Below are 13,035 nucleotides of genomic sequence, written 5' to 3'. Positions count from 1 at the left end.
AAGCGAGTCACGGCAACCCTCCCCCAACTGCGCAGGCATGGCCAGCAAGTAGGAGCATGACTGCGACGTTTTTAAAGTTCAAAATGGCAATAACCTGTAAAATATAAGATGCAAACGCATCTCACTCTCCCTCTTCAGTCCCCTATCCCCCTCCTGTATTATCCTCCCTCTCCCCAACTTCCACCAACCCTCCTCTGCTTCCTCCCCTCACCCCCTCCCTCCCCTCCTCCATTGCCTCGCCATCCCTCTTCCTACTACTATCCTCCTCCATTCCCCAGGACCCCCCAGCACTCGCTCCCGTCCTCTTCACCCTCCCTCTTCTTTCCCCTCTACTCCTCACTTCCCTCCCTCCCCTCTCCCTCTCTTTTCCCCTACCCTCATTGCCTCCCTACATAACCCTTCTCCCCTCCCTATCCCCTCTACTCCCTCAATCTCCCTCCTCTCCCACATCCAACCCCTCATCTCTCTCTCCCCCACTGCCCTCTATCCCCCACTCCCTACTTCCCCCTCCATCTCCCTCCCTAACCCCCTCCTCTTTCTCTCTATCCCCCTGCTCCTCCACACCTCGTCTCCCCCCTATCCCAACCCCCCACAATGAAAATCACAATGTTTTTTTTTTAAATGAAATTCTCAATGAAAATTGCATTTTTTTCTTTCAAATAACCTAAACACAATGAGGACCCATTCGGTGTCCTTTGTGATGCCAGTCAAGTAAAGACAGCAAGTGGGGATGCTGTATTAATTTTTTTTTTAAGTTTCCCATTGTGATGTGATTGTGGGTTGGAACACTGCTGATGGGCAGTTTATGTAAATGAGATCCCATTGTGACGTCATATGCTGCTAACGGCAAGTGGGGGTGCTGTTTCCATTTTTTTTTAGTTAAAAATGTCAATAACTTGTAAAATATAGCATTAATCTGAACAAAACTTGATGTATCACACATGACAATGGTGAGTAAGGCGATCCAAAATTTGTAGTGTTATCGTGTACCGTTTTGTTGGAATTTGTAGTACACGCACGCAAACAAACAAACAAGATAAGTATTTCAGCTCGTTAACCCTGACTTTTATACTCAATGCCCCGACCTATGAAAGCGGACAGACCATATGCCTTCTTTACCACTCTATCAACTTTGTGTAGCCATTTTCAGGGAGTTATGGACATGGATCCCAAGATCCCTCTGTACATCAATGCAATTAAGGTTATGCAGTACACGTGACTCCAGTACTCTGTGTTTACTTCCTTTCCTGGTGGTCATCCATCTACTTTCTGCCTCTACCCTGCACATGCTCACCTCACTGTATCTCTTATCTCTGACCCCCTCAATCTCCCAGATGGTCCTGTGGTGATCCAACTGCTGTTCCAGTTCCCTAACACGGTGCAGCTGGATGCACCTCCTCCAGGTGTGGTGCTCAGCGACTTCCTATATCCTGCAGGAGAAGCATACAACTGCCCGGACTGCCATTTTCACTGCACTAAACCAAGATAGGCTTATGAAAGAAAGAAAAACACAGACTATGCCTTATTCTGCAGTCAGCCTCTATGCTGAAGCCTCTCAAGCCAAAGCCTCACATTTATTCTCCACATGGCAATAGCTTCTCAAGTCAAAGTCTCATACTTACTCATGGCCACTCTCAAGGCAGCAGCACCACTTGTCTCTAGCTTCCTTGTATACAACCACTAAGCAGCAGTCAATCCAGGATGCTAACTGCTTTCAGGTTGTCCCACTAAAACTCACCTCAGCTCGTTAACTGTGGGTCCTCAGTAATTGACAAGCAGTCCTGCTCTTCTTGACTCCATGGACAAGTTTATCATCTCATCAGGTCAGGCCATGCATAGAAACCTGATGAGAAGAGAAACTATTTTGTTCTTAACATGTCTCAGATGAACCAATGCAAATATCAGGTGAAATGGTTTCACCCACACAGGGAAAGGTATCCCAAGACAGTTGATTATCCTTCAAATTCTGAGTGAAAATAAAATCTATATGGTAATAATTATTTACAAATTCAAATGACAGTTCAATGCCTGAATGTAGAAATAAAGAACTGGAGATGCTGGGTTTCAAATAAAAGGAGAGGAACAAATTGACACAAAATGCTGAAGTTATGTAAAAGGAAGTGATACATTCTCAGCAGGTCAGGCAGCATCTCTGGAGAATTTGATTAGATGACTTTTAGGGTTCAGACTCTTCAGGCCCGATATGTGATGTTTTATGTTTTTCAGAGATGCTGCCTGACTTGCTGAGTTAGTTCTGTACTTTTCTGTCCTTTTGGATATTTACCAGTATCTGCAGTTCTTTATTTCTACAAGAGACACCAAGTGTTGGAATAACTCATTTGTATAGCCCAAGGCAACCTATTGCTTGCATCTGCCCTCAACTCGTAAGACTTAAAAATGTTGCCTGATCTCTCAGATCTGCAGCTGAGCATCAAACTGCATTCATACTGCTGCATGTGCCCATAGTATTCGACTTATGACGTAACTGAATAAACAATGATGTTGTTTCCTTGTTGCTGATCTGGGATGTGTGCCACTGTCAACATGCAAAAGGAAAACAGACTGCAGCTGCAGTTTTTACTTGGACACCCTTTCACTGGAAGGCTCATCTTACAGAATCTCAGAGGTGCAAGTAAAATAAGACTGGGGTATGAATGTGAGAACATGAACAGCACTCCCTCATTGCATTGATGCATCTGTGCCTAATACCCAACCAAGTCGATCCACCTGCCTGATGATGCCCCAGCAATCCCAGGGCAGTGCAACAGGGAAACCCGAAAAACCTTAGATGTGTTTCTTAAGGGCCTGTCCCACTTGGGTGTCATTTGAGCGTAATTTACACATCATTTACACGTCATGATGCATAACGCGCATGTGATGTGTGCATGGCGTGCATTACGCACGCATGGTGCATGGTGACGTAGGCAGTGACGCGCGATTGCGCGCAGCGCCCCAGGATTTTGGGATTCACAAAATCTTCGTGGGCCACCTGCCTGACGCACAAATGACGCCCAAGTGCGACGGGCTCTTTACTCTTCTTACCCTTACATATGTCTCGCCTCTTCTTCTTTTCTTTGAGGTGTATTTATTCCTGGGTACAACAAATAGCAGATAGCTACAGACACTGTCACATTGACTGCTCAAATCCCATAATTTTGCATCAAAAGACTTGCTTTTAGGCTGTAAATAGGATAATTTATGAAATTAGTCTTTTGACAGATAAGATACTCACCCTTTTGGTACAATCTTGAATTATGTTGCCAGTAAACCTTGCATATGTTCAATTCTGAGTGTGTTTTCATAATTGTGGTCATTTCTGATATGCACATTTTTCAAAACTTCCTCTGAATTACAGGAATCAAGCTTCCTGTGGCTTTCCAAGTTTTCTTCATCAGAATTTCCATTTTCTCATTAACTCCCAAAGCCCCCGAATGCCATTGTTTTCATTGTTCAGTGGCTGCTGAGTGATTTGCTGGGAGGGATCGCCATTTTTCCACGTTTAATGGACGGTGATCCATCATATTTGTTTCACTTTTAAAATGACTTCAAAGTTCATAACATTAAAACCTACTGGGTGCAGTTTAACAGAAAGGATGTCCGGGATGACAATATTTCTTACCCATCCTTGAGCAGGTGGGAGTGAGTCTTCTTCAATCATGCACTGGAATTGCTCCCAGTGGTTTTTTTAGGCTTTCCAAGATATTGATCCAGTAAGAGTGAAGGAGCAGTGCACTTAAGATCCAGAAGTATGATTATGCTCTCCACCATTGAATATTTTATGTTAATGGTCCTGTCCTACACTCGCTCGAATGACTGATGCTCCGGAGAAATTCTGGGGAGAGAATCCTAAGCCGGCACTATGGTGCCCGGTAGCGTAACAGCATCAGAGTCCCGGGTTCGATCCTGACTGGGTGCTGTCTGTATGGAGTTTGTACATTGTGCTGTCGGTATGGAGTTTTACATTTTTCCCCTGACTTGCGTGGGTTTTCTCCGGGATCTCCAGGATCTCCAGTTTTCTCCAACACTCCAAAGAAGTACAGGCATAGGGCAGATGAATGCACGAATGAAGAGCTGGTGTATGGAGGAAGGTTTCATCTACTTGGATCGCTAGGATAACTTCCAGGTCAGAGGTGGCCTGTACAAGAGGGGCGGGTTGGATCTGACCTGGAAGGGGATGGAAATCCTGGTGGGGCGATTTACTAAAGCCACTTGGGAGGGTTAAAGCTAGCCTGGCTGGGAAGTAGGACCTAGTCGTGAATAGAATGAGAAAGATGAAACAAACATAGAAATTAAAGAAAGGACGTCCAATATTCAAGCCAGGCAAGGCCAGGGCAGGGAATGAGGAAGGTCTGACAGCTAAATTGCATTTATCTTAATGCAAGGTAAGGTAGATGAGCTCAGAGTTTGAATAGGAGCATAGGATTATAGCTATCACGGATACATGGTTGAGAGATGATAGGACTAGCATCTCAATGTTATAAGGTACAGATGCGTCTGGCATGACAGAGTTGGAGGTAAGAGAGGAGGGAGAGATCTGTTGCTTAGGGAGAATATCACAGGTGCATGTGCAAGCTGGTGCCGGAGCATGGCGACTCTTTGCATGCTCTTCCAAGAAAAGCATCTGCTACCTATGATATAATCGTTCAACTCTAATAAATCTCTATTCTACCTGTAAGTGTAACACCATTTCTAAATGTTTTAATGGTAGCTTCTTTAATAATTCTTCAGGTCTGATGATCCTACGAATGCCTAGACCAATGATGGCCTCCTTACCTGACCTGAGCCGACCCAGCCAGCGAAGCCTGCGACCTACATATATTCCTCAAAGCTTCGACCTTGCGCAGCTGCCAATCCGACCAAACGACTGTCCCAAACCACCGGCTCTGGCAGGTCGCATCACAGCTTGGTTTGTGAAGAGCTCCTCCAAATACTGCAGAAATATTCAGAATTACAATTAAATGTAGCCCATCTCAACCAGTAGACCAGACTTCCCACCATTGACTCAACTACACTCCAGTCTGCCGGGGAAAAGCAGCCAACATAATCAAAGACGTCCCACCCTGGTCATTCCTTCCTCTCCCCATTCCTGTCAAGGAGAAGGTGCAGAACTTTGAATGTATGCACCACCACACTGATGTGCTACAATGCTGAGAGTTTTATTCTCCACTCTGTATCTTCCCCTTTGCTCTATTGTATTTGATTGTATGGATGTATTGTGTTGTCCTGATCTGATTGGATAGCTTGCTTTTTACTGTACTTTAGTACATGTAACATTAGATTTTAAAACTTTAGAAATACAGTGCGGAAACAGGCCCTTTGGCCCACCAAGTCTGTGCTGATTAGCGATCACCCCGTGCACTGACACTATCGTACGTGCTAGAGACAATTTACAATTTTTACTGAAGTCAATTAACCTCCAGACCTGCACATCTTTGGAGTGTGGGGGGAAACTGTAGCACCTGGAGAAAACCCTCGCAGTCACAGGGAGAATGTACAAACTCTGTACAGACAGCACCCGTAGTCAGGGTCGAGCCCGGGTCTCTGGCAGGCAGCATCTCTATCGCTGCGCCATTGGGCAGCCCCTAAGAGGGCTCCCACATCCATCCCCATGGTGCCCTTGACTATAATAAACCTAAACCTAAATCTAAACCAACAGAGGGGGTAATGAGTGGAGAACATCCAGCAAGGCCCTATGGATAGAACATAGAAATTAAAAAGAAAAGATCATTGTGAGGTGATCATACTATAGAGCAGCCAAGTCAGCAGGCATTAGGGAGTTACAGATAGCTGTGGGAATAGTAGGGCTATAATTGTAAGCTGTGACCTTCGCTGTTTGTGAAATTCTGTATATAAAGGACCTGGACGCAAATGTAACTGGAATGTTGAGTAAGTTTGTTGTTGACACCAATAATGGAGGAGGTGCAGACAGTGAGAAATGCTGTCAAAAGATACACCGGGATATAGATCAGCTGTAGAAATGGGCAGATAAATGGCAGATGGAGTTTAATTCGAGCGTGGGGTGTTGCACTTTGGGAGGTGGAAAGTAAGGGGAAAGTATACAGTTAATGACAAGATCTTAACAGCTTTGATGTGAAGAGGGATCTGGGAATCCAAGTCCATGGCTCACTGAAGGTTGCAGCATGTCGATAGGGTGGTAAAGAAGATCTATGGTATGCCTACATTCATTGCTGGGGGCTTTGAATATAAGAGTCAGGAAGTCATGTCACAGCTCCGTATATGGAGTACTGCATGCAATTCTGGTCGACCCATTGCAGAATAGACATGGAGGCTTTGGAGAGGGTGCAGAGGGGTTTTACCAGAGGATGGATTAGAGGTCAGAACATTGCTAGGGGGTGATGGTAGAAGCAGATAGGATAGTGGCATTAAAAAGGGTTTTAGATAGGTGCATGGAAGTGCATGGAATAGAGAGATATGGATCATCTACAGGCAGATGATAATAGCTAACAAAACATCATGTTTGGCACAAACATAATGAGCCCAAGGGCCTGGCCCTGTGCTGTACGGTTCTATGTTCTATGCTCTGTCTGTCTAACTAATTTGAGTCCCTCCACATGGTGTATAAAATGGCTGAGAGTATTGTAAACTGCAAATTCCCTGATATACTGCTTCCCTATATACTGCAAGGCCCTGATCGCATTTTGGCTGGAGAGCTTGACAGCTGAGATATAAAAAGTGCAAATAAAAAACGTACTTATCCTTGTCTTATCCTTCCCATTTTTGCTGCAACTTAAAACTTATTCAGCCTCAAACTTTTTCCAGGTCCAATGAAAAGTCACCAACTGAAAGATTAACACTGCTTCTCTCTCCATAGAGGCTTCCTGGCCAGCTGAGTGCTTCCAACAGGTTCTGTTTCACTCCATGGAAAATCAGCTGACTCCACCAGCGACCCTGACTCCTGCCACTATTGTCATAGACAAGTGATTCTACATAAGGCGGGGATATAGCCAAGTCACCAATTTGCTGCTTCATTAATAAGGCTGGTAGGCTCAACAGTATTGATAATTACCGACCTATTGCATTAGCCAGTATCTTATCTAAAGTACTGGAGAGAAAACTGTTGACAAAGCTAGAAATGTATGTCCTTACTAATGACAATCAGTTTGGGTTCAAAAGAAAGCATGGAACTGACCTGTGTATCTATGCTCTTAAAGAGATTGTGTTCAGGTACTCAAGCCTGAATTCATCTGTATTTTTATGCTTTATTGATGCGTCCAAGGCATTTGATAGAATTAATCATGAACAATTGTTTGTAAAATTGCTAAATAGAGGTGCCCCTAAATTCTTAGTGAGAATTTTAGTGTTTTGGTATGCCCATCAAACGTTTCAGGTTAAATGGGACAATGTTGTATCTGCTCCATTCAGTGTTAGTAACGGAGTGCGGCAAGGAGGAATTTTATCTCCTATTTTATTTAATGCTTATATGGACGAATTGTCAAATCAGTTAAATAGGTTAAAAACTGGCTGTCTTGTGGGCAACACTATTGTTAATCATCTGATGTATGCAAACGACCTGGTCCTGCTCTGTCCATATAGTGCTGGGCTGCAGCAGATGCTGAAGGTGTGCTCTCAGTATGGCCTTGATTATGACATAAAGTATAACGCTAAGAAAAGCCGCATAATGGTAGTTAGAAGCGCTGAGGACAGGGAATCAACTTTTCCGACCTTTTATTTGTCAGACAGTCCTCTTGCAGTGTGTGAGGAAATTAAATACTTAGGTCATGTCATATCTGATGACTGGAAGGATGACAAAGACCTCTACCGACAGCGCTGTAAAATTTATCTTCAAGCCAACATGCTTATAAGGAAGTTTTATATGTGCTCTGACCATGTGAAGTGTTCCCTGTTCAGAACCTACATCACACCGTTATATACTGCTCAATTGTGGTCTAAGTATAAGAAAAAGAGTATGCAGAGGCTTAAGGTAGCATACAATGATGCAATGAGGTTGCTACTTCGTGTCCCTAGGTGGCATAATGCCAGTCAATTGTTTGTGTCCACTAGAGTGCCAACCTGTGAGGCACTCTTAAGACAGCTGATGTTTAGTTTTATGTGTCGCCTGGACACGTCAGAGAACCACATAATTGAAGCCTTAGTCAGCCCTCTGAAAAGCTACTATAGATTCACTTCTAGGCTAAGATGGCATTGGTGCAATAGCTTATATATATTTTAGGCTAATACGCAATTTCTTAATGTATCTTTGTAATTCTTTGTACTGTTTGATGTGTATATGGACCTGTGCCTGAAATAAAGCTTTAAAAAAAAAAATAAATAAATTAAAAAAAAAAATTAAATCTGCCAAAAGCCCATCTGGTAGCAATGGTTTAGGGCTCAGCTAGTGAAGATGCCACCAAGTTGTGCTTATGCATTGAAGACTGCAACTCAAAGTATTTTTGTGTCTTTGCACTTCTCAGCCCTTCCTCCATTGGGCAGTCACCAGCAAGGTACTAGTTCACCAGCTGAAGGTGGTCAGGTAACTGTTTCCTTCAATATGGTGGTCCTGTTGCCATGTCAATTTCGAGAATTCCCTGAGGCATTCCTGGCAGTTGGCACATCATTATACATTCACCTCTTGTGGGTCTAGGCTGCATGTGAGTTAAATATATCATGGAATGTGGTCCAATTTTTCATTTTCTTCTGATAGTTATTTACAGAATACTAAATAACTAGTCATAATATATCAGCAATTTATATGAATGCTTCCACGCTAAATATCCATGCCTATTTATAATGATATTTTAATCTTACATGGTATTAAATGAGAAATATTTTAATTTATTTAATGAATTTTTGGATTTAATTGTGCTTTTTCTCAGTTGTTCTAATTTGTTCTTTTGCTTTACTATAAATGGAATTGAGGTAATGCTGTGTCATAGTTGTTGTTTCCCAGTTCCTAAATGAGAGACATTGCCCACCCTCTGATTACAACTGAGGGAAGTGTTAAAGGAGTCAGGGCGTTACACCCCTGCTGAAAACTCTGATCAGTCAAGGCTCTGGGCTGCTGACTTAATTCCCTGTGATCCGTACCTCAAGGAGACCTCACACAAGACTCGGATAATCAATAAGTCTGCCATACTTCTAGGTATTTCGTATTTCTTTTGAGACTCATAAAAGCTTTTCTTACTTTTGGACAGCTCGGCTGATTGTTTCTTCGTTCTGACAATGGCCAAACAAGGATCTGCCAAGAAAACTCCAAACATTGAACTGTTTATTAAGGTAAAGAGCTGATAGACATTTTTACCACTAAGTTCAAAATCGTACTTGAATCAAAATATCCTTGAATCAAAAATGGTATTACTTTTCTTTACTTCATGCACTTAATTTATATTTTATTGTAATTTGAATTACTTAAATGATATTGTTTGTTAATTTATTGTTTTCTTCACTCCCTGAATTATGTTACTTTAGAATGATGTATTACAATATATATTTTAAAAGATTCTGCAGTAATAATAATTTAAACAACGACCTCATTATATATTTTCTGTCTGCCAAGCTTTAGCTTTCTTTCACATTCTGCATGGAGAAAGAACCCAACAACTACTGACAAATTTCTGATAGTACTCAAGATCAGTAACATTTCTGACCATTATTATGAAGTAACATGAAGTCGATGGGTTTAGTTGGAGTATAATCTGATTGCCTATCCCTATATTTTCCTGTTAACACAAGTGTGTTAAAGGCAGGACGAACGCTGGTAAAAATAGTTGAAAACTGAAACTATTGGCCCACAAGGGTGAGACTGGACTGATTCTGTAAACTAAGCTTTGAGCCTAACCCTTAATAAACAATAGAAAACTCATTTCTTCCAACGAGAATAAATTAGCTGAGCTAGGATTTCTCTTTTTCGCTTTCCTGTTTTAGATTGAAAGGTCATCGACCACACCCTGTTTTTTCCAGAATGTTCCTTACCAGTTTGCTGATGTTTGGAGAGAATAGCTTTTATATCCAGGGTATACTTGAATCGATTGGATTTTTGATACTAGTATTGATCTCCCATCTCGGCAAATAATAGAATTTCTATGAAAGCATCACAGCTGAGTCTATAGCTTTAAATTAATTACATCACTCATGCCATTGTAAGATGTTAAGTGAATACTGAAAGTTGTAGCTATTACATACTACATAAAATAATATTAGGAATCTATTAATAATTGTATTGAGGGTTTCAGATAATGCTCATATGTAAGAATCTAAACTAATGTGCTCTGATCAAATTGGTGTCTTTTCATTCAGGCACTATTCACGAGAACTACTTTTGTTAAGTAACAATAATATCAACAATTTAACTATTCTATTTTATCTTTATTTCATCGTCGTGTTTATCTAACTGTGATTATAATATGCTTGTGCTTAATGTAATGTTTTAAAGTGAGAAATGTAAAATGACTGAGATGACGCTAGATCTAAGACTGAGTGAGTTCACGGTAAACTGCAAATCTGCTCATGAATTGTGAGAATGGGACCCTGAGAGAAGTTCATATAAAAACTTGCAGTGAAACAGAACCAACTTATTATGCTCACCTGCCAAATTTACAACAGCCTTGATCAGAAGTGGACATAAAGGACAGATATAAAAATCTATTTTATAGGTGTCACACTACTGCACGTTTTTGTGAATGAGAAAGAAAGAGAACAAAAGAGAGCAAAAAGATCTATAAAAAGGAATATATTTAATTGCATTAGAAAGAATATATTAATGAGAAACGTGAATCTCTTAAAAACAGATAATAATGATATTGGAAATAAAAGTACAAAGACAGAACATCTATAACAGTAACAACCAGAACACAAAATGATTTGAATGCTTATTGATTACTTTGCAACAGTATTCACAATCGAGGAAACATAATCTCATTGCATGCAGAAGATATGTCAGAGGGTGGAGCCTATTTCTGTTTCTATATTCCCATATTCTTAGATTCATTTTTGCCCATTCTCCAAAATGTCTTCTTCTGTTGTTATTCAATGAAATTCAAAGCATCTTTTAATTTATACTGAGTGCAAGTTTGGACACTTCACTGTGTACACAATGAGGGTGAGCAGCACTTCCTGCTAAAACAATAAGATACTCTGCCATAATATCTAATCATCAAATGCAGTTTTAATGTTAGCTCAGAGTGCTGACAGTGCAAGGAGCTTAATCATGAATGCTGCTGAGTGCATGGCTTCCCATACTTTGAGAAGTCATGAGTGGACTTTATCAGCCTTTTCCTGATGGTGAAGTTTGGCAGATTCCCTATGACACATATCTTATCTAAAGAGCCAGATGTGAAAATCCAAGAACTTGTTTTTTTAGATATGTATTCTCATTCAAAATGAAAAAAACACATTAACTGGTGCATTCAAACCTACTGAAAATAATTGTCCCCATATTTAGAAAAACATGTAAAATACCTAGTTGGTGGTTTTGTTAAAGGAATGGACTTGATGTGTTTAATTTAGTTAAATTACCAGAAATAATTTCTACCCTTCTTTGATTGGAATAATTGCTACATTATTTTTATTTTAGTGCATTGGTGATGAATAATATTAGGCCTAGTGCATTGGTAATTCATATTCGGCCTAGCATTCCAAACAGTTATTTTGTTTGTGGAGTAACATACATTACGACTTCTGGCCTGCTTCTCTGAAGTGATATAATTATTTAACCATTTTTATATTTTCGAGACTCAAAGAAATGTAACTATTTAAAGAACTTAAGACCAAACCCTTCAGTCTGAAGAAGGGTCTCGGCCCGAAACTTCACCCATTCCTTCTCTCCTGAGATGCTACCTGTACCGCTGAGTTACTCCAGCATTTTGTGTCTATCTTTGGTTTAAACCAGCATCTGCAGTTCCTTCCTAAACATTTAAAGAACTTCCTGTTTAAAAAACAATAATATTTCAGATGATAGCAAATGTAATCTTGTATGATGAATATTTTATGATCACAAACCTTGACATGCTATTTAATGTTAATTTGCTGTGAAACACTTTAGGACATCATGATATTGTGAAAAATGACAATTCATCCTCGCTTTCATTTGAACAGTTGGTTAGCACTAAGGAAATTGGGCTGTTCCTGATGTTGTACAATCATCACAGTTTTTTAGAACAGAATATAGAACAGGACAGAACCAAAACAGGCCCTTCAGGTCCACAATGTCTGAGCTGAACATGACACCAAGACCATCACTTATCTACCTGCATATAACCTATATCCCTCCATTCCCTGCATATGCCTATCCAAAAGTATTTTAAATGCCACTAATGTATGTGCTTCACCACCACCCCAACAGCGAGTTCCAGTCACTCACTGCCCTGTTTAAAACTTGCCTCGCACATCTCCATAAAACTTTGCCCTTCTCGCCTTAAAGCTATTTGATTTTTCCATCCTAGGAAAAAGATTCTGGCTGTCAACCCCAGCTATTTCTTTAATAATTAATATACTTTTATCAGGTTACCAGAATCCTCCAGCATTCTGGAAATAATAAGCTCCAACCTCTCCCTGGTGCTAATTCAGGCATCATTCTGGTAAACCTCCTCTGCATCCTTTCCAATGCCTCCACATTCTTCCTGTAACGGGGGAACCAGAACTGCACACAATACTCCAAATGTGACTTAATCAAAGTCCTACAAGGCTACATCATGACTTTGTGATTCTTATACTCAATGCCTTGACCTATGGAAGTTGACTAACCATATACCTTCTTTACCTCAGTGAAAGGAATATTATTTACAATTTTGCATTTACTCTGTTGAATTATACTCTGGACTAATTTACTGAGAGCATGAGGTTCATCTTTTTCTTTTTCCCCTAGGCTAGTTTTGATGGAGAGAACATTGGAAACTGTCCCTTTTGCCAGCGTTTGTTCATGGTTCTGTGGCTGAAAGGGGTTGAATTTAATGTGACAACAGTGGATATGAAAAAGTAAGTGTAAGGTCGAAGAAATTTAGATTTCTAGAAACATTCTGCACAGAAGACGGCTATGCGATCCATTATCGGTTTGATAATACACATATTAATCTCAAACAA

At 40.7% G+C, this 13,035-nt stretch overlaps 1 protein-coding gene across 2 annotated transcripts in view; it reads left to right on the top strand.

Annotated features, from left to right (window-relative positions):
* The first annotated feature begins 8,938 nt into the window (after positions 1–8,938).
* Positions 8,939–13,035, top strand: part of clic2 (chloride intracellular channel 2) — an 18,817-nt gene continuing 14,720 nt past the window's right edge. Inside the window, exons 1-2 of one of the 2 annotated variants that reach the window (XM_055643925.1) lie at positions 8,939–9,234; positions 12,821–12,930. In XM_055643925.1, coding sequence (XP_055499900.1) covers positions 9,181–9,234; positions 12,821–12,930 — 164 coding nt within the window. In that variant the 5' untranslated portion in view covers positions 8,939–9,180. The remainder of the gene's footprint in view (positions 9,235–12,820; positions 12,931–13,035) is intronic. The other variant, XM_055643923.1, reaches the window with a different exon arrangement.

The sequence above is a fragment of the Leucoraja erinacea genome, chromosome 12 (assembly GCF_028641065.1).
Source record: "Leucoraja erinacea ecotype New England chromosome 12, Leri_hhj_1, whole genome shotgun sequence".
NCBI classification, from domain to species: Eukaryota; Metazoa; Chordata; class Chondrichthyes; order Rajiformes; family Rajidae; genus Leucoraja; species Leucoraja erinaceus.
The sequence above is the reverse complement of the archived record's forward strand: the minus strand, read 5'-3'. Positions and strand labels throughout refer to the sequence as shown.